The sequence below is a fragment of the Diabrotica virgifera genome, chromosome 5 (assembly GCF_917563875.1).
Source record: "Diabrotica virgifera virgifera chromosome 5, PGI_DIABVI_V3a".
Taxonomy (NCBI): domain Eukaryota; kingdom Metazoa; phylum Arthropoda; class Insecta; order Coleoptera; family Chrysomelidae; genus Diabrotica; species Diabrotica virgifera.
In genome coordinates, this window is record NC_065447.1 from 5,228,071 (window position 1) to 5,255,861 (window position 27,791).

Consider the following 27,791-nt stretch of genomic DNA (forward strand, 5'->3'; position numbering starts at 1 on the left):
AAAAACTTCGCTGTCGTAAGTTTAATAAAATTATTTATGATAAAAATAGCTGGTTGTGTGGTTGCGAACAAACTAATAAACTCTTCTGTTTTGTATGCGTTTTGTTTGGAGGTGACGAGACTTGGTCAAACAAAGGAACCGATGATCTTGTACATATATGGGAGAAATTGAAATCCCATGAAAAATCTAAAGTGCACATGAATAACGTTTTTAGCTTTTCAATACTTGGTAAGTTAAATATAAAAACCCAATTAAATTCAGCTTATCGTGATACTCTAATTAAACATAATGAACAGGTAGATAAGAATCGATATGTCTTGAATCAAATCATAAATTGTATAAGGTTTTGTGGAGCTTTTGAGTTAGCTTTAAGAGGTCACGAAGAAAAAGAAAATTCAGAAAATAGAGGCATATTTAAGGAGCTGGTCAATTTAAGCGCCGATTTAGACAACGACTAAAGGTTCATATTATTCAAAGTACCAGATCTTTCAAAGGTCTACTCCGGACGTTTAGTTGCTTCTATTTTATTTATGTCGGAGAAGTTTTCTGCTTATAAGCATGAGTTCTTCGAATCATTTCTTAATGAAACATGGAGACAATTTTAATTTTTAAACAAAACTCGATTTAAAACTGAATTAGAAGTAGGTACTGTATTGGCGAGACGAATTAAGTACTACCTGTGGGGCTGTTTCGCTATCGGTTTTATTGTAGAGGGAAGGCTTAAAAAGCACATTTGAAGAAACTATTAAACTTTTAAGTATTTTAGTTACCATTCCTATATCAACATCTGAAGCAGAACGCTGTTTTTCGATGTTAAAACATAGTGCTTTAGGTATGCTATCTGCAGAAAAGCATTTTGTAAATTGTATTGATAATTTTAATAATAAAGGCATTGAAAACTTTGCAACCAAAAAATAGAAGAATGAACTTCATATTGTCGTAAACTTTAAAGTGACATTACAAAAATTTGTGCATGTGTGTAAATAATGAAATAGTATTATTTTTATAAATTGGTAAATAGAGACAATCTTAATAACAAACTTCAAGCACTATCAGCAGTAAATGCTGGTGGTAGGTTAAGAGGTTTTTATTATTAATTAATTTACGGAACTGTTTTGATCAATGTTGGACAATTGCTTGGCACCTCAGATCAATAAACATAAGATACATAAGATAAAAGTATCCGCGCATATATTTTTTCAGTTTTTGTTGTAAGTATACCTTTTTTGACAATACCGTGAATTCGTCACTAAAAATTTTGGCGGCTGCCCGAGTTCTGGCACTACCTTCTTAAAGTGGTACGAGCCGCCACTGGAAGAAGCTTAAGTTCAAGTTTTTAGGGTCGCCACCCTTGTCCCCCGGCCGCCATATTGGAAAAGGGGCTGCAAAGGGCTTTCGCGCTGTATCTCCTAAACTAGCAACCCTACAGAAAATGTAATTTCATATAAAATGAAGCAAAATAAATTTTCTACAATTTTACATATATTACTTTTTATCGTCAAGTGACCAACAAAAAAGTTATAAACAAAAATAAGAGAAAATTTTGCAAGAAATTTCCTTTTGGAGGTTATAACTTTTTTTACGTTCATTTCACAATAAAATAACATCATAGCGATTTTGTAGAGGATTTTGCAATGAACAATTTTCATTATAAAGTTGTTTAATTTTATTTATTATCCACAGAGAACGACAGTTCTCACCAGTGGCGCACAACACCCCTACAAGCGACACTATATATACACGAAATTTTCGATTTTCTAAACCTGACTGAATTGAAAATTGGGCCAAATCCTATCTTAAAGTTTAGGAGAAGACTCGTCCATCCATATGTTACCTCTCCATTTTGGTCCAAGGGTGTGGATTTTACGGCCCTTCCCATTTAAAGCATGTATTTCGTTCTCGTCCCCAAAACTCCCAAAAATTTCAAAAATTTAAGCCCAACCTTTGCGGCTTTTGATAGCACAGATCATTACCTTTCCAACGCATGTTTAATTTTGAAAATCGGTTATACCATTCAAAAGTTATCGAGCTCAGAAATATGACTCAATTTTTATTTAAAAAATGGAAAATGTTTGTGGATATGTATGTATGTATGTATGTATGTATGTATGTATGTATGTATGTGTGTGGAAAAGTTACACCGATCTGAATTTTTTTTTCTGTGTTTCAAGAAGGTGTGAGGACCGATTCAGAACCGGTCTAATTTTTGACTTCTGACTACCCGTAAGCCAGCTAGAGGACTAGGTAGATACAAAATAGCATATTTTTTGGACGTATATATCTTAGGTTCAAGGAAAGACAGGAAAACCGAAAATATACCAAATCAATAGGGTTGAGTTAGGCTTTCAAATGGCGTGTAAGCGATCAAGCTTACATAGCTCACCATAGCCAAAAAACTGAAAAATTAAACTTTGAAAATTTTGGTTTTTCGACAATTACTAAAAATTTCAACCTACGAATTGCGCCAATAACTGAGCGTTTGTAGAAGGACTCAGGACGCGTCTAACGGTGTATACCTCATATCTGGGAAAGTTCGAATTTTTAAGTTATAGGCTTCATAAGTATAATCAAATCTATTTCTTATGGGAAAAACGGTTTTTCAAGCTCAATAATTCCTGTAATACGTTCAGTTATCATACTCGATCTTGGATGCGTCAGATACTATTTATCAATACGTTTCAAATTCATGTTTAGTGATCAACATCAGGTAAACCGTTCAGAAGTTATAGAGCTCCAAAAGTATAATCAGTCCAGGAACTGAAATTTTTCACTTCGCAATTTTTACAGAATGGATAGATTTGCTTGAAAATTTGACAATAAGTAGTGGATAGTCCAAGGATCCAAATCTATATGATGCCGAAAGACGCTTTTACCATGGGGTGGTTGCCACCTCATCTCGAGGGTGGAAATTTTTTATTATATTTTGACCGCAAATGCTGGTAAAAATATTAATTATAAGCAAAAAATGTTCATTATACATTTTTTTGATAAAATTAATAGTTTTCGATTTATTGGTTATCGAAGCTGTTAGTTTTATATCGAGAAAATTACCAGAGAACGGTAGTTCTCGCCAGTGGCGCAGAAATACACCTCCCTACACGCGACATTATTATATACACGAAATTTTCAATTTTCTAAATCTGACTGAATTGAAAATTGTGCCAACTCCCATCTTCAAGTTCAGAAAAAGACTCACCCATTCATATGTCAACCATCCATTTTGGTCCAAGGGTGTCGATTTTACGGCCCTTCCTATTTAGGGTCTGTTTTTCGTTCTGGTCCCCAAAACTCCAAAAAAATTCGAAAATTAAGTCCGACCTTTGCGGCTTCTAACAGTACTGATCATTACCTTTCCAACGCATGTCTAATTTTGAACATTACCAGAGAACGGCAGTTCTCGCCAGTAGCGCACACCCACACCCCCCTACACGCGACACTATATATACACGAAATTGTCGATTTTCTAAATCTGACTGAATTGAAAATTGGGCCAACTCCCATCTTAAAGTTCAGAAAAAGAGTCACCAATTTATATGTCAACCATCGATTTTGGTTTAAGAGTGTAGATTTTACGGCCCTTCCTATTTAGGGTCTGTTTTTCGTTCTCGTCCCCACAACTCCCAAAAACTTTAAAAATTTAAGTCCAACCTTTGCGGCTTCTAATAAAACTGATCATTACCTTTCCAACGCATGTCTAATTTTGAAAATCGGTTATACCATTCAAAAGTTATAGAGCTTAGAAATGTGACTTAATTTTTATTTAAAAAAGGGAAAATGTTTGTGGATATATATGTATGTATGTTTGAAAGTTAAACCGATTTGATATTTTTCCTCTGTGTTTGAAGAGGGGGTCAGGGCCGATTTAGAACCGGTGTAGTTTGTGACTTTTGACCACCCATAAGCCAGCTATAGGACTTGGTAGGTACAAAACGGCATATGTTTTGGGGGTATATATATTCGGATCAAGAAGAGCCAGGAGAACCGCAAATACATCAAATTAATAGTGTTGACTTAAGCTTTCAAATGGTGTCTAAGCCGTCAGGATCAGACATACACACGGCTCAGTATAGCCGAAAAACTGAAAAACTAAACTTTGAAAATTTTGGTTTTTCGACAATTACTCAACATTTCAACCTACAAATTGCGCCAATAACTTAGCGTTTGTAGAAGGACTCAAGACGAATTTAACGGTGTATACTTCATATCCCGGAAAATGTGAATTTTTTAGGTTATAGGCTTCATAAGTATGATAAAATCTATTTCCTGTGGGAAAAACGGTTTCTCAAGCTCAATAATTCCTGTAATAGCTTCAGTTATCATACTTGGCCTTAGATCCATCAGATACTACTGGTCAATACGTTTCAAACTCGGTTACTGATCTACTACTCGGTTTCAAACTGATCAAAATCGGTTAAGCCGTTTAGAAGTTATTAAGCTACAAAAGTATAATCCAATTAACGCGAAATGGTTTATGTAGTTGTAGTGGTTACGACGCTAAATTTGATCTGGCAACGGGCAATCCGACTTCATTTATCGGCCATCTTAATATTTTTTTTTTCAATCTATTTCGAATAAAAAGAAATCTAGTGTACATTCGATGGACACTAGATCATTTGGGAGATAATGCAACAAAGGTGACCATTTATAAAGCTTGACGTGTAATAGAGGAACATTGTATTCAACTTCATACATTTAATTTATAAATAACTTTGAAAAACTCCTGATACAAGAATAAAAAACCGCTAAACGCCGTAAAAATGAGTGGCGCATAAAATATTCCAGCTACAAAAGATCTGATATGAATATTACGTGGCGCGAAAATGGATTTTCATTTGATGCAAAACAAAATTCTAGTTTTATTTTAAAAGATTTTTCCATAATATTTGCTAACTTTGAAGTAAACGCGCCACAAAAGAGTTTCAAAATTCAAACTGTATCAAAGTTACTCTTTTGTGGCGCGTTTACTTCAAATTTAGCAAATATTATGGAAAAATCTTTTAAAATAAAACTAGAATTTTGTTTTGCATCAAATGAAAATCCATTTTCGCGCCACGTAATATTCATATCAGATCTTTTGTAGCTGGAATATTTTATGCGCCACTCATTTTTACGGCGTTTAGCGGTTTTTTATTCTTGTCTAGGTTTTACAGCGCTCCAAACTTCAGATTCTCTAATTCTCATAGGAATACAATAAAAACAATACTGAATTAAAATTACGTTATGCCGACCACGAAAATCAAATTTAAGGTGAATGACGAATTTTGATCATTTTTTATGTTTTCGAGGTCGGTGAATCCGAATATGAAGTTTATTTTTATCTAGAGTTGGTGGAATATGTTCAAAAGTCAAATTTTATACAAAAATGCCAAAAATTAATTTTTATGATTTTTCAAATTTACCTCGCTGTATCATTGGTCGCTATAAATATTTCCTTTTGAAACTTTTACTGTATCATCTTTGAGGTATTTAGATAACAATGAAATTTGTCCAAAATGTTTAAACACATTATAAAAGGAGTTGTTAATTTTTAAAAATTTTGTCAACATATTTCGTTAGTTTCATGTCCAGTTAAAAAAGTTGAGTAACAAACTTTTTAGTTTATAATTTTAACCAACACAGCAATAAAATATGATTCATGAAGAAGTTTTTTGGAAAATTTAAGTCAAAATATACAATAGGAAAAAAGTTATGTTACTTCATAGACAAGCGGCACACCCCAAAAAACGCTTATATCTCGAGATCCTGGTCACGGTGTGGTGGATGGCTAATTTTGATCATACTTTATGATTTTGATATCAAAAATCGTTTTTATGTTCTTCTTAAGAATTTTGCATTGTGCGGTTGCGTCATTCTTCTTTTGGACCGGCTAATTTGCCCTCAAACAACTTCTTGCGTTTTCTATATGTGCTTACGGTTATAAGTTTTATAGTGGGGAGAAAGGTCAAAAATACATTAATAATAGCATAGGGATCTTAAAATCATAATAAATTGTATGAATAAGAAATATATATAGATAGAAATGTAAGCCTAACCATTTTTTTATTGTATCCCTGTGAGCATTCGAGCATCTGGTCAAGTTTGGAGCCCTGTAAAACCTATATAAATAAATAGAATTAAATAACCTTATAGTGGAAATGGTTCGCTGAAAAACCCTCTACAAAATTGGTTAACTGCTATTTTATTTTAAAATGAACCGAAAAAAAGCTTTAATCTCCAAAAGGAAACTTGTTAAAAATTTTTTACATGATGGGAAGGGTTGTAATGATTATTACATGTTTGTTATTTTTTGACGTTTCGACTTCCAATCCGGAAATCGTTCTCAAAAAAGGAAAAGTTATAAAATTAACTGTTTTTTCCGTGTAAATAGAACCTTATTTTAGGTTAATATAAAAATATTATCATTATTACATATTCATGTTTTTGAATCGTCTTTTCAGAAGACGATAATTACAATACAGAAACGTGAAAAAGTCCACAGTTTGAGTTTTCGTAGAACTACCACGATAACCACTACCACTATAATACCACGATATAAAATACATGCGCGTTGGATGTGGTATTATTATTACACTCTAGCTCTAGAAATTGTCGAACTTCTTTTCGTCCCACCAATTCAATTTAATGTGAATTCTTAGATGAATAACGTATTCAAAGTTTCAAAATACAAGTTTACCAAAACGTTGAAAATTCGGATGGCCCGGAAGCCTTGTCCGGGACGCCGGGACACGACTACGTAATTCGGGCCATGTCCCGGATTTTTCGGGCTAGTTGGTCACACTAGGTATGGCCTAAAAAATGTAACATTTCAATGGCCTACTTTGCCATAATGCAAAGTTTATTTCATACTTTCTTTCATTCTTATGCTTTTTCTTTCCAATAATGATACTGAAATCTCCAATTCTAAATGATTGTTGACATTAAGCTTCATTTGTAGCTATATGACTCCTCCGTCATAGAAAAGTATAATGCCCTCGTCAATATATGAGTAAGTTGGTGCTAACACTGACTGATTTGTATTTCATACTTTTTGTGTATTTGGTATATGCGACTCAGTAAAAATATGGGAAAAGCATTGCACCACCCTCGTATTCGTACTCCTCCGTCTGGAACATTTCCTAAGAAAGGGTTTCATCTTATACTCTGCTTCACAGAATACACACCAAGAAGAAGTATGTGTCGTGTCATTGAATTCGCTAGACGCGTAGATCTGCCGGTCGGTAACGTAACACTATGCATGCGTTTGTCACGTCACAATGGACGAGCAGTCACGGAAAGTGTGAATAGAAGGAATTGATGGTTCTTGCAACCGGACAAAGAAATCAATTACCGGGTATAAAGAGGTGTTGATGCTGTTTATTTTTAACTGCGATAAAAGTGAGGGTACTGCACATTGCACAACTGTCTTCGTCTTTTATATTAATTGAATTTGCAACGGCAACATGTGTCGATGGATCGAAACTATTTCTTTGGTGGCGGATTTTTAGTAAAATGTGAAGAATTCGAGTTGACTGACTCCTAACGTTAACTTTATAACTTAACGTTATAGGTTTCAATCTATTATAACTCAAGATTACGAGAAGGATATTTTTATAGATAGCAGTAACCTTCTGAAGAACAAATATGTATATAAAAAAAGACGAAGAACGTATGGATACTAACCTTCAAGGTACGTATCCATTAGGTTGGTGCTCCGTGTAGCTGCTCGAATGGATACGACATGCGCTCCCCTGCATATAAACCGCAAACCGCTTGAATCGAAGAGCGTGAGCGCCGAGCGGACAGCACCAACGTATCTCCACTAAATAGTGTGGAGCTGCTACATGGAGCACGGAGCACCAACGTGTGGATACGTACCTTTACATTTTTGAAATAAAAATCAAAGCATTCAAACGACAGTTAAACAAACGCGGCTCTTTTGAATCCAACACTCCGTATAATCGCAACTAGATTCAAGAATAAATTATCTCGGATTAATTCTTTTAGAATTTATATCTCTGTTCTTATGGACATCGCATTCGATGTAACACATATCCATAATATTTGTGCCATTTTCTCTACTCTAGGCAAATGTGAATTATTACGAGATTTAGCAATGTTAGTTACGCCCAGTTTGATTCAAGATCTTAACGGTTCTTTGAATTACTCCAAGAGCGACTCGTTCACAAGGAGCTGATTCTTATAAACAATTTAATAATTAATAAACAAAAACCATAAGGAACACAATTTCCTGTAGCTGGCGTATATTATACCACTGATCACAAAAAAATATTTAGTAAAATCCTTTATAAAAGCTATATATTTATTAAAAGTTCCTTGAAGGGCTACATCGTAACCACAGAACGTTTTAGATTTAAAAAGATAATCATCAGTGTCGAAACAGGATTATGAAATGCTGAGACACCAAAATATGTGGAGTAGAAACCCTTTAAAAGCACTACAAGTTTCATAATTATTATGAAAAATTTACATCGTTATGTTTAATTATAAATTATAAGTGATGGTTAAAATTGTCCTAGATATAGTACCAGGCATTACAGGATTCCCCACGTGGGTTGCTCACGTCTTCACGAAGGATATGTCTTCACATTACGGACGGTAATTAGCAACAGTTGCTAATTACCATCTGCGATGTGAGGATATAACCTACGGACGTGAGCAACCCACGTGGGGAATCCTGTAATACCTGGTACTATATTTAGGACAATTTTAACCATCACTTATAATTAAACATAACGATGTAAATTTTCCATAATAATTATGAAACTTGTACTGCTTTTAAAAAGTTTTTACCCTAATATTTCTTTGGTGTCTCAGCATTTCATAATCCTGTTTCGACACTGATGATGATCTTTTTAAATCGAAAACGTTCTGTGATCGTGATGTAGAGCCCTTCAAGGGACTTTTAATAAATTACATATACAGAGTTGGGATAAAGTATGTAACCAAGCAAATATCTTTGAAACGAAAAGAACAATATTTATGAAACTTTGCATGCAAGTACAGTGACGCAAAAGGCATCTGATGCCATATTTTTGTTACTACTCCACTTCCAGTTTCACCGGAAATACCCTTAACTTATTTACTTTAAATGGGACACCCTGTATATTTTTGCAGATTTTAAAAGAACTTGTTATTTTTAATTCATACATACCAAGTTTGGAAGCAAAAACTATTAAAACAAGAAATAAATCTCTTTACAGTTAAAAAATAGGTTAATTTATTTACGTTAGACCAATATGATATTAAAAATAAAAAAAAAATAATTTCAAATGTTGGAAATGTTTGCTGTTCACCTCCTGACAACGTGCAAGCCTATAAATAAATTCGTGAGTCACTTTTTGCAAGATTTCTCCACGTATTAGTTCACATTCATCAATTATTATTCTTTGTCTCAAATCCTGCAAGCATGTTGGTCGCCTAACGTAAACACGTAATTTTAGATAACCCAAAGAAAAAATTCTAACGGGTTGAGGTCCGGCGAACGAGCGGGCCACTCTATGAATCCTCTACCAATCCATGGATTTGGAAAATTCACTTCCAAAAAATGAAAATTCACCATAACCTATTATCATTAATATTTCAATACCATCTTTTCCACTTAAATGAACCATTTTTAATACAACTTATTTCTGTCAATTAGTTCAGTAACAGTTTTACCTACTATACTAAATTCAAATAAGTCATGCAGTGCATGTAAAAAACAATTTTAGTCTACAGTATAGATGGTACTCGTTTATTTCCTATTACGTTGTATTAATACAAAAAATTATCTACAGACACTTTTTAACAAATTTGCTCTACCAAATTTGGTATGTATGAATTAAAAATAACAAGTCCTTTTAAAATCCGCAAAAATATATAGGGTGTCCCATTTAAATTAAATAAGTTAGGGGTATTTCGGGTGAAACCGGAAGTGGAATAGTAACAAAAAATATGGCAACAGATGCCTTTTGAGTCACTGTACTTGCAGGCAAAGTTTCATAAATATTGTTCTTTTCGTTTCAAAGATATTTGCTTGGTTCCATACTTTATCCCAACCCAGTATGTATGTATACCTTTTATAAAGGATTTTGCTAAATAAATTTCTTTATTTAATAATAATTAATTCAGGATTTCTTGAGTTTAGAAGAACAAAAAAAGTTCATTAGAAAGAGTAAAAATTTCTGGTGATCCACTAAATTGTTCTGTGTGTTTCAAAAAATGGCATCTTGATCAAAACAAATATTTTCTTTGAACAGCTGTATAAACCTAAGTTTTCCTCTGATAAAAATGCACTTTTTCGTTTACTTTATAACATCAATGCGGGGCATAAATCACCAAAACCTCTAAATATTTTCCTAACTCAAAGCTATGTAGTATTAATAAAGACCGTCAATCAGATGTGCTTTACAAAGTAAATTGTGAAGACTGATTTTATTGATGTATTGATGTATTTGATTTTATAGAAATTTGGGCCATCATCAATGCAATAATATGAGCTGATGACCTGTATGCAAAAAGTTAATATACAAGAATGCAACATCGCAAGTAAAAAAGGAAGAAAAACAGAAAGGATGACATTACAAAGAGGAGTTAGATAAGGAGACTTTTTATTTTTATTTTTACTTTTTACTTTATTTTTCCTTAATGGGAAAATAAAGGAGTGAAGCTACAATACTTTCAACTCTTTCCTAATACGATTGTGGTCTAAAAATGAAATTTCAGCTACTTTTAACGTCCACTATTTGAACTTTTGTGGTTGCTAGACATACATACACCTATCCAATCAAAATTTTAACTTTTTTTCTACTTGTAGCTGAACCTGTACAAATAACAGTGTACAATGGTTCAATACAACAAAAATAATTTGAACCTGAGAGGGATTTTTTTCTTATTATGTGTATTCTGTAAGTCGGCTTACTCGTAAAATCCCTTTTCGGTACGCCACTGTTCTGGACTTGTTAAAGATGTTTCATTACTATAGAAAAACGTATGTGACACGATCACGAAGTCCTCGGGAGGAATTAATAGAGAAAATTACGAATATCGTGTACCAACGGTATTTTGAGAGCAACTAGAAGAAGAACCGGGAGTAGAAAAAGAAGAAGAGATGGCGAGTCGGTACCCAAACGACCTGCATATTCTGCAGGCTACTACTATTTCTAGAGAGCCTTGAAAAATGTTAAAGAAAGTATGTGAATCAAATTGGATGGTGTTAATATATTCTCAGTGAAGTGTGACATTTTTCAATTAAATTCTATAATCTATTTGAAAATTATTGATAGCAAAAGATGAAACGTCGTTTAATGAAGGACATTTTACAACAAAAGTTTGGCAAGATAAAATTTGTTTTGACAGCTTGTTGTCTCCAGTTGTCAGTTGTCTCCTTGTCTCCTTGTCAGTTGTCTCCTTTGAATTTCATCTATGATAGCTGACTTGACCCAAATGATATGTCTGATTTGGTCATTTTGTATTCTTTTAGCCTTATTTTCTAGCTGATCTTCTCCAGAAGTCTATTTCCAATGCAAGTAGGCCTCGTTCCAGGGATTTAGTAAGGTGTCGTATTTCGCATCCATCACTATACTTTTAAAGATGGAGCTAAAGATGAGATGTTTTCTTTGATTTGATAGTTCTTTTGACCATAGAATCGAATTTTTTCTTTTTGACCAATCGCCCTTTTTCCTTTCACGATTCTTTGCTCTATCTCTTTTTAGGTGCGCCCACTCTTGTTCTTGTTTGTTTCATGTTTGTTGACAATTAGATCTTCTGCTTCATTCCCGATGCATAAGTATTACCTATTGTGTTTTGTTTCTATTTACAGAAAGGCCTTCGTAGTCAATTTGGATCCTCATCCCTGAACAAGATCTTCTCCAGTGTTTTAGTGCTTCATTTAAATAGATCTTGAATAGTAATGGAGACAGGCAGCATCCTTGTCGTAACACTTTTGTTACTGGAAATTCTTCTGATAAGATGTTGTTTTTAGTTTGATTTTTGATGTTGCTTTTATAATGATGTTGTATCCTATAATATATAGGTACATAATATAATTATTTAGACAATAGACGACAAAATTCTCACATAATATAATCAAATATCTCTCTTTTTTCGACAATACATTCAACATACTTCTAAACATTATAAAACTTCTAATTAGTGAAGAAAAATTTCTAATTCGAACAGATGTCCATAAATAAAAACTGTCGTTCCAAACAAAACTAATAAATCTATAGAAAACGTTGTACACACGCATTTCGTGTGATTTATACCCATTTCGCAAGTTCTCAACTCAAAACGACCAATTAGACTTATCTTGTAAATTTATTTTTAAAATAATACTACACTTGCGTTGAATAGTTCATAAATTAAATACCGGTATAAATCATAAACATTTTTATCTTGGGATCTCCTTCTAATGAGACAAATGAAAAAAATAATGAATAATGGTAGCTAATGAATTGGTACTCTATGGTCGAAATTGTGGTTTTTTAATAAAGAAACAGGTTTGGGAATTCTGGTACACGATGGCCTGTGGTTATGTTTGAATATTTATAGACGATAAATATTTCTTTGGGACTTTCAGAATAATATGAAATATTTTGAGTTGGTTGACATTTTTTTCGTTTCTCAAGTCAAGAGAACATAAAATACAACTTCTTGCAGTACTTTATAGATATATTTAGGCGAGGCAATCAAGCAATAGCGAACCAACTCTAGCACAATACACTAAACTGCAGAGATTACGGTGGGCAGTGCACGTGGTCCGCATGCATGAGAATAGAATCCCCAGAAAATTGCTGAATGCAAGAATGCAGGGAAGAAGACCTGTTGGAACACCTAAAAAGAGATGGGAAGACGAAGTCGATGAGGATGCCAGGAACTTCCTGGGAACGCGTTCATGGAAAAGAACAGCGGTAAATCGAAATGATTGGAGAAGCTTGTTGAAGGAGGCCAAGGCTCGATTTGGGCTGTAGTGCCATTGGATGGATGGAATCAAGCAATAAAGCCACCAATTTTTTGCAGTTATATGGATCTCAATAAAATTGTTGCATTTAATTCGTAAGAGAGGTAGGAAATTTTGTGAACTAAAGTGATGATGTCGAAATGAAAATGCATTATTGAACAAGGAAGATGCATTTTTCCAAATGTATTGCATTGTATTGTATGCATTAATTGACGGAAATGAGTTCAATATTACTACTAGAGTTTCCTGGGGTCGCTGAATAAGAACATCATGACGACTATCTCGTCTCCTGGAGTTTTGTGAAAATTCGATACCAAATCAGTGCAAAGTCGTTACTCGGTGAATTTTGGGGTTGCTGAACACGAATATCACGTCAGCGACGTTGGTGCCTCTTATTACTAGATATTAAATATCATACATCAACTTTTTTACTGAAAACATTGCACCAGTCACATTTTTTAAATAAAATCCTCATTAAATAATATCTTTAATATTTAGAAAATCAACTATTTTTGCAATGTTTTTGCAATTCTAATGTTTTTCCTTCATCAATGTAACATGTAATTTTACCTTTTTCGAGTATAGTGCAGTCACTGAAGGTTTTCACCTCCGATTTTGTTGAACCTCCATCGATTTTTATGAAAATTGGTGAGTAGTTAGAGGATGTCTCAAGGAACAAAGGTGACATGATGCCAACTTGCGCTTTTACCCTGGGGATGGATGCCACCCCTTCTCGGAGGTGAAAATTATTTCATTAAAAATAATACCATAAATCGATAGAGGGACAAATTCTAAGCAACAACTGTTATATAAAGTTATCAATATAAATCAATACTTTTTGAGTTATTTAATATCAAAGATTTTATTTTTTCATAAAAAAATGCATGTTTTAAAGCTGTTTTTCACGTATAACTCAAAAACTATAAGCTTTTACAAAAGAGTTATTATTACCAAAATTAAAGATAATAAAGAATTGAATACACACTTCTTATTTAAAGAACTACACTAATGTTAATTCAAAGTGAGTTATGGGTAATTGAAGGTATATTTTTTTCGACGAGTACGCAAATCTAAGTATTCAAGCTTAAATAACGGGAAAACGATGCATTTTATAAAATATACCTACAAAACACTTGTCAACGTACTTCGAAATACCTATCAAATGAGCTCCATAAGACGTTAATAGCATCAAAATTACGCAAGGTATGATGAAAATAAGAGAACCCTTTGGAATTTTTTTAAAAATAAAACATCGCCATTTCCACAAAAATTAAAATTTATAGAAATCCTTACAGGAGTTTCTTTATATTAGCATAAGTAATGATTTCAACAATTTTAACCGGTTTAGAATGCATATTTTTGAAAAAAAGATATAATTTAAAAAAATCATAATTTTTCAGATCATCGTAATTTTCACTTTCTTTTAATAATAACTTAAAAAATACTCAATATACGAAAAAAATGATACATGTATAACCAAATTTTTGTAGGGTACAAAATAACAGTAACAGAAACGTTTTAAGCTTAAATTTTGGCTGATAGAACCATGCAACTGGGCAATTTAACCTTTTATTTTAAAAAAAGTGAGGGATTTAAAAGATTCAATTCAACGTGGTTTAAAAGCCATTAGTTTTAGCTTTCAAATGGTTTTTAGGCGAATCTCATGTCTCAAAATTACCGGAGTTATTAAAAAAAAAACAATAACATTTTTTTGAAAAATTTTTAAAAGATAACTTTTGAAAAATTTTTGGAGCACAAATTTTAATGCTATCAACTTGTTGGTGGGCTCATCGGATAGATATTTTTAAATACTTCCAAAAATTATTAATAAGTTTATGTTATAAAATGCATCATTTTCCCGTTATTTAAGCTTGAATACTTAGCTTTGGGTACTCACCGAAAGAAATATACATTCAATTACCTATAACTCATTTTTAGTTAACACTAAAAGGTTTTTCTAGTAAGGAATTATTTCATTTTTTATTATCTTCAATTTTGGTAATAAATTTTTGTAAAAGCTTATAGGTTTTGAACTATGTATTTATAAATAAACGATTAAAAACATGCATTTTTCACAGGAAAAAATAAAATCTTTAATCTTTAATAACTCAAAAAGCTATGATTAATTTCGATAACTTTATATAACAAAGGGCCTAGCCGGGCAATATGGTGAAAAGTGCCCCCAACTCAATTTAAATTCTATATAGGTCACTTTTTAGCACATATAGAGGAACTCACTTTCTGAAATTTTTAGTCCCCTAGGTGGTCACGTGACCCCCCTAGAGTATAATTAGGCTTTTTATGTTTTTATTTTTTATCTCAGCCGCGTCAAGAGCTAGCCAAAAACTTTATTTAAAAAAGTTGTAAGTTTCAAAAAGAGCTATATGAAAAAATTTTTTTTTAATTTTTTGGCGGGAAATTCGAATTTTTAGAACAATTTTAAACTTTTAAATAACTCTGAAAAAAAAACTAAGACACTCGTTTTTATGAACATCAATTATAATGTGTATTTTTGCACAATCTTTCACCCTGAATTTTTTCAAATTTTTAAAATTGGTGAAACGTACCTTTAAAAATAAAAAACCGCATTTTTTCGGTTTTTTTTCGTTTTTTAATACAATTTTATACATATTTTTCAAAAGAGTCACCGTCACTAGACTAGGTAAAAAAATGAAAAATAATTGGGGTTTGCTTAATAAAATTTTTTTGTAGTGCCATCCATTTTCAAGATACAGGGCGTTGAAGGAAACAAAATTTTACACATTTTTTACGATTTTGCCGAAACTACTGGCAACATTGCAATAAAATTTGGCAGGTTTTAAGAGGTAGTTATTGTGCATTTTTTGACATACAATTAAGAATTTTATATACATCATTGGCGCGCATACGGGTAATGGTCTGAATTTTTAAAGAAAAAAAGATGGTACGCCACTGACATATTTCAAATTAACAATCATTTTTGAATTCCTCGTTCCATTTGTGACAAAAATCTATCTTCCCATTTTTTCATACGACGCGCCGTTTTGTTGCAAAAAATAAAACATCTTAACGCTTCCAAAGTATTCGAATTAATTTTTTTAATGGATGTACGAGTTTATGTATGTACAGCCGGTTCCTAAAAAAACTGATACGACTCTTAGTAAGATTTCATCATGTTGAGCAGTGTATTTGATTGATCTGACATTATATTTATTATGACAGACAAATAATAAAATAAACAAACAACAAACAACTGATTCATGAAAAAACTAATAAGTATTTTAGAAAAATTTAAACGCAGGATGAAAGATTACATTATTACCGAGGGCGGAAAGCCCCATAGAATAAACAAGCAGTTTCTATTGAATGAAATATTTGAAATTAAATATCACACTTTTTTTTTTATTTTCAGCCCTGTAACTTATTAAAATAAATATTATAGAAGTTTTCAGGGACTTTCAGCCCTCGGTAATAATGTAGTCTTTCATTCATTTTCAAAAATATTTATTAGCTTTCACAGGATTCGAAAAAAAAAATGAATACAATTAAAATACATTGAGAATTTTGACATGCGTCACAATTTTGCATTAACTCAATGTAAAATTCTAAACTGTTGAATTCCAGCTTCCCTAATTATTTGACATCAAAAGACATAAGAAACTATATGTAGATGATTCAAATCTGTATTGAAAACAACTGTTAAAATTGGTCTACGTAATTAAACATATTCCAAAATTTTGTAAAAATGTAATACATTTTAGTTTTCAGCCCAAACTTAGGCCACACACAATGCAATAATGTTCACATTTTTGAACTGTCAATATTTTTATTTTATCATCTATTGTTTAAAAACAATACAGTTGATAAGATACCCTCAGTTGCGGAGAAAATATTAATAATAACCGTGGAACATAATAAGCTATCTGACAAATTTTAAGATTTGGCAGTGACATTGACAGTATGTAAATATTAAGCATTTATCCTTCAAAATACACTGCTCAATTTTCTACAAAATACGCGTCAAGAATCGTATCAGTTTTTTTTGGAACCAGGTGTACATAGATGTAGAAACTACTAGAAGTTCGAATGCTTTGTATGGATTAAGATCTTTTATTTTTTGAATAAAAATGGCGCGTCGTAGGAAAAAATAATAAGATAGATTTTTTGTCACAAATTGAACGAGGAATTCAAAAACGATTGTTAATTTGAAATATGTCAGTGGCGTACTATCTTTATTCTTTAAAAAGTTGAGACCATTACCCCTATGCGCGCCAATGATGAATATCAAATCCTTAATTGTATGTCAAAACATGCATAATAACTACCTCTTAAAACCCGCCAGGTTTTATTACAATGTTGCCAGTAGTTTCAGCAAAATCGTAAAAAATGTGTAAAATTTTGTTTTCTTCAACGCCCTGTATCTTGAAAATGGATGGCGTTACAAAAAAATTTTATAAAGCAAACCCCAATTATTTTTCAGTTTTTTACCTATTCTAGTGACGGTGTTACCTTTTTTGAAAAATATGTATAAAATTGTATCAAAAAACCAAAAAAAAAAACCGAAAAAATGCGGTTTTTTATTTTTAAAGGTACGTTTCACCAATTTTAAAAATCTAAAAAAATTCAGGGTGAAAGATTGTAAAAAAATACACGTTATAGTTGATTTTTGTAAAAACGAGTGTCTTAGTTTTTTTTTCAGAGTTATTTAAAAGTTTAAAATTGTTCTAAAAATTCGAATTTTTCGCCAAAAAATAAAAAAAAAATTTTTCGTATAGATCTTTTTGAAACTTACAACTTTTTTAAATAAAGTTTTTGGCTAGCTCTTGATGCGGCTGAGATAAAAAATAAAAACATAAAAAGCCTAATTAGGCTCTAGGGGGGTCACGTGACCACCTAGGGGGCTAAAAATTTCAGAAAGTGAGTTCCTCTATATGTGCTAAAAAGTGGCCTATATGGAATTTAAATCGAGTTGGGGGCACTTTTCACCATCTTACCCGGCTAGGCCCTTTGGCTTAGAGTTAGTCCCTCTATCGAATTATGGGGTTATTTTTAATAAAATAATTTTCACCCCCGAGAAGGGGTGGCATCCACCCCCAGGGTAAAAGCGCAATTTGGAATCATGTCACCTTTGTTCTTTCGAGATATCCTCTAACCACTCACCAATTTTCATCCAAATCGATAAAGGTTCAACGAAATCGGAGGTAATAGCTCATATCCACCTTTACTGACTACACTAGTAATTAAACGGCAAATTTTAATAAATCCCTTGAAATTTTACAGGATTCAAAAAAAATTCGAATTAGAGTGTTTTCTTTTTTTTTGGAAAATTCGCCATAGTAACGTATATATTTTTACACCATCATAAAGTAGAGATTTCAATGAATAAAAAGCACACCGACCTTAGAAAAGCAGATATTTTGACGTGAGAATTTTTTTCGATTGAAAATTAGGATGCTTTTTCGATATTAAATTCAAATAATGAAAAAAATAACTAAATATTTTAATTAAAAAAAAAATTGATGTGGAAAATGTGGTTGGTACATAAAAAGGTATAAGGTAAGGAAAAAATATTTGTGAAAGAGAAAAATAAAAAACCAAAAACCCGGTAATCTCAATTTTTCGCATACATTTTGAGATTATGTGAAAAAGGTGTAAATATAGAAAAAACTAAATCAAAAACTATCGGCCCTGGTCTATAACCACTACCTCGCGCAAAAAATGATAAAAGGAATTTTATCACCAAATTAATTTGGAAGTTCGAACATTAATAAAGAATTTCTATTTCATAATTAAACTGATAAATTATTCTTCTTAGTGTAGCCTGTTATCAATCGATCAATGTTAAATCTTCTTGGATTGTTTATAAATAAAAATCTTATTTGACTTGATTTTCCTCGTCAACGTTCTTGTAAAACGGATCCGTTCCTTATTTAAATAGATACTTGATTAACGATGGTGTTTAATTACCATAAACAAACATAACTATCGTGTACCAGAATAGAAACAAGATACCCAATGCAAATAATACTTGAATTATTCCGTTTTAAGAGTGATAGCTCCTATTTTAAATAACCAATATCATACATTAGCCTGTTCAAATAGTGTTGATACACTTATAAACTGAAATAACTAGAGTGAGAAACATTTTGGATTATTTGTAGAAAATGGTAATTAAATTAGAGAACTGATTTGAATAACATATTTATTATGCAATGGAAATATAGAATATATTGATGTGGGAAATCTTTTGGCCTTCTTGTTGATAAAACTAAAATTTATTCGATAAGATTTGTCAAAATACACAGGAAAATAAAAGAGTCACTGTCCTTTTTTGACTTGAAATATCTATCGGAACCTCTTGAAGATAAGTTCAACTCTTATTTAGTGTTCAACTTAAGATACAAAGAAAAGAACTTGAAGAGAAAAATATCCATATCTCTTCACTTTAACGAGACAAAGAAATAAGAAGAAAAGGTCAAATTATGTTAGTACACCAAAACTTTGCAAACCAAGAAGGCTAAATATGTCTCAGAAAGAATAGTTCGGATGGCAGATCAGAATATCAGAAGAATGGATGACAAAAGGGGATAAGAAACAATTATTAATGATAAGCTATTTTTCTTAAAATAATCTGCTATGCAAACGATGCAATACTAATCTCTGAAAGTGAAGATGATTTACAGATGCTGCGCCAATTTAACATAACCGCCAGAAAATTTAACATGTTCATTTCTCCAAAAAAAAAAATGCATTGTTATAACAGCAGATTCAATAAGATGTAAATTGGAGCTGGAAGGTCAGATAATAGAACAAGTGATGGAGTTTAAATACCTAGCCATCACACTATCTAGCTACGGAAGGCTCGAAACAGAAGTGGAAGATCAAGTGAATAGAGCAAACAGAGACGCAGGTTGCCTGAATGACACAATATCGGAAAAGAAATGAAAGGCAGAATTTACAAAACAGTCATCAGACCAATAACGACATAAGCGGCAGAAACACGACCCGACACAGAGAGGACAAAAATATTGCTCGAAAAAGCGGAGATAAAAACCCTTCGAAAAATCGATGGTAAGACTCTGGGACAGAACTAGAAGTACATATATACAACGGAGATGCAAGGTGGATAATATTAATAACTGGGTAAGAAACAGAAGAATAGAATGGAATGGCCATTAAGCCGAATAACAACAAATAGGGTAGTCAAGAAAGCGAGATACGGTTCCCCAATAGGAAGACGATCAGTGGGAAGACCACGGAAACGATGGAACGACAACTTACTAGAGGCACATTAAAAAACAGACAGAGTCATGTCTATACAAAAGAAGAAGAAGAAAAAGCTTTTTTTCATCCTTTCGAGGGGCATATCTCAGAAAAAAAATTTTAAGGTACAATAATACACTAAAATTTGGTAAAAATCCGCGGACCCCGTCCCCTACAAAAGTGGTAGAAACGTGAAAATATTGCTCATATGTATAGGACACACAGGGAGAAACATTTGAAAACGCGGACTAGAGCATAAGAGCTTATTCTGACTTTTCTATTTAGCCCAGTCGGGATAGCATTTGACCTTGCATTTGGAGCTGCCCCAAATTTTATTTTTCTAATCTTTAGGGAGGGTCAATATTAGTATAAATTTAAAATCTCGACTGAATTCCACCGTTGCGTTAGCCGCCATCTTGATTTTAAACGAGAACCGTTTTTGCTTAATATCTCCGCCATTTTCAATTTTTTGACAAAAAGTGTAGAAACTGAAATTGTTGAAAATGCGATTTTCTATAATTTCATATATTATAATTTATTTTTTTCGTGCGGTCGATATTTTCCGAGTTATGAGGGCAAAATAGTGACTGTTGTAGCATAATTATTGAATTATTAAATTATCTCGTTTATTATTAGTTTTACAACAAATATATACCTATACAACAATGAAGAGAATTAAATTTTGTACAATTTTGATGCCGTTAATTTTTTTGATAAAATCAATATTTAAGGTAGTACGTATGTGGTAAAGGTGCGAGCGTAAGACCTGATTGATTTTGTAGCAATTGTTTTTGTTGAATATCTCCGCCATTTTCAACTTTTCGACAAAAAGTGTAAGAACTGAAATTGTTGCAATTACGATTTACTACAATTTTTCGAGAGAACCAATGGCGGGTCTACAAGGGGGGGATGGGAAAATTCCCCCCAACAGGGTCCAAAATTAAAAAAAAAATGTTGAAACATCACGATATTTTAGCTGATATAAAACTCAAAATATCGACAGACAAATTCAACCAATAAAACCCGCTAGTTAATAAAATTAAGTGAACTTAATGCATATAATGTCTTTTTATGTCTTTTATATACTTAGTTTGGTTGATGTTTCATTGGAAGTTTCAAAAATTGTATAAAATATAATTCTCTTTATTTTTGTTTATGTACAATTATGTCGAAAAGTTAATAATAAATGAGACAATTCAATAATTATGCTTCCCCTCCGCTTCCATTATTGTCCCCCTTAACTCGGAGAATATTGATCGTATAAAAAAATTGTGCCAAAGAAATTGTAGGAAATTGCATTTCCAACAATTTTCTTTCCCACTATTTATGTCGAAAAGTTGAAAATGGCGGAGATATTAAGCAACAACAGTTCTCATTTAAAATCAATATGGCGGCTAATGCAACCGCGGAATTCAGTCGAGATTTTAAATTTACACTACTATTGATCTCTCCTAAAGGATAGAATTAAAAAATTTGGGGCAGCTCGCAAACAAAATTCAATTCAATAATTATGCTCCCCCCACCACTTTTTACTATTTTCCCATGTAACTCGGAAAATATCAACTGCATGAAAAAAATTGTTAAAAAGAAATTGTAGGAAATTATATTTTGAACAATTTTAGTTGAAAATGGCGTAGATATTGAACAAAAACATTTGCTATAAAATCAATCCGGTCTTACGCTCGCGCCATTAACGCATACGTACTACCTTAAATATTAATTATAGCAAAAAAATGAAAGAAATCGAAATTGTGTAGAATTTAATTCTCTTCATTTTTGTATAGGTACATATTTGTTGTAAAACTAACAATAAACGAGATAATTCAACAATACAATAATTATGCTCCAACTGTCACTATTTTCCCCTCATAACTCGGAAAATATCGACCGCACGAAAAAAATTATAATAAATGAAATTATATAAAATCGCATTTACAACAATTTTAGGTTCTACACTTTTTGTCAAAAAATTGAAAATGGCGGATATTGAGCAAAAACGGTTCTCGTTTAAAATCAAGATAGCGGCTAACGCAACGGTGGAATTCAGTCGAGATTTTAAATTTGGACTAATATTGACCCTCCCTAAATATTAGAAAAATAAAATTTGGGGCAGCTCCTAATGCAAGGTTAGGCCTGTTATTCGTCTAACCCGACTGGACTAATTTGGCTCTTTGTGTAGTGTTTCTTGTGTCATCTGCATAGGTCACATTGTAAATCGTCCTCGTAATCAAGCCCCATACTGGCGTTTCGTAACATTCGTAATAACAATTCTGAATTTATAACGAGAATTTTCGTCCGGACAGGCCATTTTGTTTAATATAATAACCCGAAGCCGAAGTGACATGCTGCGACACCGGTGCCCCAACGAAATATACAAATAAACGAAAAACATAAAAGTTAATCCCAAAATTAAAATCAATATCTGTCCGATGTTAATGAGCCGTTATGAATTATTCATAAAGAAAAGTTTTGACTTCAGTGTGAGATTATTTTGAAAGGTTCAGACGGTGTGTAAAATTCTCAAAAGTGTGTAATTGAATGCTCAAATATTAGGCCTGTATCCCGCGTACTAAAAAAAAGTTTATTAATAGCAAGCTTAAAATTTGTTAATAGCTTCACGGTGTCTAATCGGACAAACTTTGATGTATGTGAACACTGGAACAGGGAAAGTTTTAATTGTGGAAAGTGCCATCCCGACAAGTTTATGATTGTGAAAACTAGCAGGTTTGTTTTTAAGTTTATTCAATAGCAAACTTTATATAATATATGAAAAAATGTTTGTTCGACAAATATTTTGGGCATTTTAATGAGTCCGACACGTAGAACATGTCAAATGACAGGAATTATGTTGGTGGTACATGACAGTCTGATTTTTGCATGAGAGTTTAATGAAAGGGTAACAAATCAATTGGAAGTTCTGTCCGACAACATACATGGGACGTTTTCGTAGTCTGACGTTCGAAACCTGTAACCTGTTCCACAATTAAAACTTCCCCTGTTCCAGTGTTCCCATACATCAAAGTTTGTCCGCCTAGACACCGTTAAGCTTTTCAGCTTGCTATTAATAAACTTTTTTTGGTATGCGGGATCCAGGCCTATATTTATGTATACAAAAATCGTATAGATTCTAATCAACTTTTTGTGTGTATTTTTAAGTAGAAGCAAATAATTTACAAATGCGAAAATTAAGTTGCATAGTTTATCAGGAAGTACTTTATTTGCATAGAAGAAGCCTTCTTCTTCTTCTTTCTTTTTAGAAGTAATTTTGCTTGTTCATAGGCGGGTTGTTGCCTGTATGGAAGATTGTCAGTCCGATTAAGGACTCTATTAGTATCCGCTCTAGAATTCAAAGCATTTCTAACATAGAAGTCTTAAACAGAGTAAGTCAAGTCGAAGGTGACTTGATGAAGATTGAGATGAAGAATATCTGGAAAAAGAGTAATTGGTAGGATGAAATATTCACGGTTTCTAATCCTTCTAAAAGTAAAAATATTGCTCATATATATAGTTTGAATACTTCCTAGTTTTTGTTTAGGTTATTATATCAAAATAAACCATTTTAATGTCTTTACGGTTACATCTATTCATTTAATGACACAATAGGCTCATACTTATTAAAATTATTCAAAGTCGCATTGCTCAATCTAAATGCAAATCATGTCTGACGAGAAGAGAAGTAATAAAAAAATGCTTCGTCCAAGAAAAACATTGTAGCACAAAGCGCATTCAAATGCGCTTCACAATATTCTAAAGAATCGATTTACAACACAAGATTATATTGCCTTTTGACGACAGAAATTACTGAAGGCATCATATCTGGTCGTTAAAATATGAAAAAGAAGATTGCCTGCGACGTTTTTGTGTGTAATATTTTAATGATACAATGTTTTAGTTAGTGTCTCGAGTTGTTTATGATTTTAATTGAAAAGGAAGAAAAACTGTCGAAAGCATTTTTGTTTCTATATGCTTTATAATAGGAAAGCTTATTCTCGCCGTTTGGAATTCAGGAAAATGGCCATCTGATTGGTGTACCTCAATTTATATCCCGCTACACAAAAAAGGAACTACTACCAGATGTGAAAACTACCGCACACTGTCACTAATAACACATGCTAGTAAAATGTTATTGGATATCATCAAAAACACATTAAAAACCTATCTACATTACCAAATACCTCAGGAACAAGCGGGGTTTGTAAAGAGTAAAGGTACACGGAAACAAATCCTGAACCTGAGAAAACTCAATGAAAAGTCTAGAGAATTTCAACTACCTATGATTATATGCTTCGTTGACTACCAAAAGGCATTTGATTGTGTGAGCTGGATAAATATGTGGTCCATTTTAATAGAAATGGGCGCACCAATGCACCTTGTGACACTTATTAAAAATCTATACCAGTCCAATATAGCAACAGTATGACTATAAATGTTATAGAACAGAAGTTCTCAAACCAATTCATGACCGAGAGAGGTGTTAGACAAGGATGCGTGTTCTCACCTGACTTATTCAACATTTATGGTGAACATCTCATGAGGATGGCTTTAGAAGGATGGGCCGGCGGAGTAACAGTAGCTGGTAGGAAAATCTCCAATTTAAGATTTGCTGATAACACTACACTCTACACTTGTGGCAGCAAATGAGTCAGAAATGTTTGATCCCCTGCGAAGAGTTGAGTACGAAAGCAATAAAGTTGGCCTGAAAATCAATAAAGCTAAGGCAAAAACAATGGTGGTCGACAGATTCCACGCTATTCAACTGACTAACATGTTACAGGAATACCAGATAGTAAACATCTTTGGTCTAGCATAACTAACGATGGTGACTGTGAAGCAGAAGTTCGGAGACGTATTGGTATGGCAAAAAATGCGATGAGTCGCCTAACTACAGTTTGGAAAGACAGATCTATCTCTCAAAATATCAAGATGAGATTCTTCGCGCACGCGAGCGAGGTGGTGGATGTGGTGCTGGAGAAAAATGTTGCGCATACCTTGGACAGCTCATACGACAAACGTTTCCATTCTAAACCAACTCGATATTTAAAAAAGGCTGTCCACAATATGTCTGCAACGAATTCTGCAATTCTTCGGTCATGTGGTTCGCAGAGATGACGATAGTTTGGAGAGATTAATTGTTTCTGGAAACATTCCGGGAGAAGATCAAGAGGACGATCACCAACTAGATGGTCCGACCAAATTAAGAATTCAGTTGGAGACTCATTCTGCAAAGCTCTTAGAGCAGCTGAAGATAAAAACCAATGGAAAAAAGTTGTTAGGAATATTGGAAGAAATCACGATCCTCAGTAATGGTAAAACGACAAGAGAGAGAGAGAAAGAGAGGTAAGAGGTACCCACTTACTGGTCGATCTATGTGTCACATTGTACACAAAAACACTTATTTATTATAATTCGGCAGTTACTTGATCGAAATTCATTTTACCTGACAATAAAACGATAAGAACAATAAGAGCTAAAAGAAGTTACAGAGTGGTATATACAAACTGACATATGGTACTGTCCAAAAACTTACATCGGTCAAACTGGCAGAACCTTTGACAAACGTATAGGAGAACATAAAAAGGGCTTTCAATAATAGAAAAACAGATTCTACGTAGGCACTTCACCTTCTAGATATATAACTATTTATAACATTTTTTTCTATCCGGCTCAAACTTACTGATGTAATTGCCCCGCAATCGGATCAAAGACAAAGAATTATTTGAACCGAATACGCTGTTCATAATAATTGATCCATTTTAAATTATATTCTTTACTTGCTTCACTTATTAATTTTGCTCGAAGGCAAAAGAAAAGTTTTGTTGTAAAATGCTAAACTTTATTTATGTCAAAAACACTAGGACTTACCTTTAGGACAATCGCAGGTGTATGTGTGTTTGTCTCTCGTTCGGCATTGGCCGTCATTTTGACATGGGCTAGGTTCGCACGGGATGTATTCGCTTTCGCAATTTTGGCCCGTATAGCCCTCGTTACAGGTACATCTGAAACAAAAGTAAAAGTGTTACAAAGATGAAATTTTATTAACTATATAATATATGGCAAAATCTGGATTAATTGAGAAATAATAGCAGCAGTTATATAAATATTAAAAATAAATATATCTAAAACCTAGGTCCTAGATGATGACAAATCTTGTAGTCAGCAAAGATATATGTGTAGGAACAATATTCATAGACCAGGTGTATAGCAAGCGCTGGGAGAACCACAGGAAGGCGTATTAGTCAATGGAGTGCGTCTGAACAACATTAGATATACCGACGACGCTGTAGTTTAACCAACAACTAATTAACAGGGTCGACAGCTACACATACCTTGGTAACAACATAAACAGCCAGTGGGACCACTTAAGTGAAATAAAACAACGCATAGGAAAAGCGAGATCAGCGTTCATAATGATGAGGTCTCTTTTCAGAAGCCACGATTTACCTCTTGCTACCAAAATCTCTATCATCAGATGCTATGTATTTTCTACGTTATTATACGGAGTAGAGGCCTAGACACTTTCCGAGGCTTCTTTGAGAAAACTCGAGGCATTCGAGATGTGGTGTTACAGGCGCATTTTAAGAATTTCGTGGGTGGATCGTGTGACTAATGTTGAGGTTCTACGTAGAATAGGCAAGGAATGCGAGATTATTAACACAATCAAAGAGCGCAAACTGGAATATCTTGGCCATGTTATGAGAAATGAACAGAGATATGGCTTGTTGCAACTCATTCTTCAAGGCAAGGTATTTGGAAAGAGAGGACCAGGGAGAAGACGAATATCTTGGCTTCAAAACCTGAGAAAGTGCATCGGCAACCGGACTATTCAGAATAGCAGCAAGCAAAGTTAGGATAGCCATGCTGATCGCCAACATCCGGAACGGATAGGCACCTTAAGAAGAAAAAGGTGTACACGATTTATATTAGCATCAAAAAATAAGAGTAATCCATATCGATTTAATTTTTAAAAGTCTTAAACATTGTCTACATGCATTGTTTACATTAGATAAATAGGTGACATTGATGTTGCAATGTAGGCCACTCGTTTTGAAAACTCCATAGTCAGCGATTCTAATATTATTAAAAATTCACGGTCACATTCGGGTGTCGTCAATCATAACAAAACAATTACGATTTATTTATAAATGCGGAGAAAGTAAAGAAGGAATGGATTCATTATTCAGACATCGACGGGGTTAGATCATAGACTTTGTCCACCAACTAGTTACTGGAGTATTTAGTGTTTCAAATAAATATATGTCTTTTAAATAGTGTTTTCAACTTAATCAACCCCATCATCGGGGGTAACAACCCCCAGTACCAAGATAATGGCTTATAAATATGTCACGAGCTTCTCATAGGAAAAGATAACCAAACCATTGAGCTTCTCCGTCATACAAAACTGATTTGGGCAGCCTTTGGCTAGTTGAACCACATTTTCAAATCATCCGGCATACCAATATGTCTTAACAGAAAACCTTTAATCATCAGTGTGTTTTGCCAGTGTTGACTTACGAAGCAGAAGTGTTGATCATGACAAGGAGAACAGTGCAAATGCTCCGTGTGGCTCAAAATACGATGAAGCATGTTGTGTTAGACGTTTTCCTGCAAG

At 33.1% G+C, this 27,791-nt stretch overlaps 1 protein-coding gene across 1 annotated transcript in view; it reads right to left on the reverse strand.

Moving 5' to 3' along the window:
- LOC114342869 (neurogenic locus Notch protein) overlaps window positions 1-27,791 on the reverse strand; it is a 490,390-nt gene that overhangs the window by 168,662 nt on the left and 293,937 nt on the right. Inside the window, exon 5 of the mRNA XM_028293768.2 lies at window positions 26,045-26,178. Coding sequence (XP_028149569.1) covers window positions 26,045-26,178 — 134 coding nt within the window. The remainder of the gene's footprint in view (window positions 1-26,044; window positions 26,179-27,791) is intronic.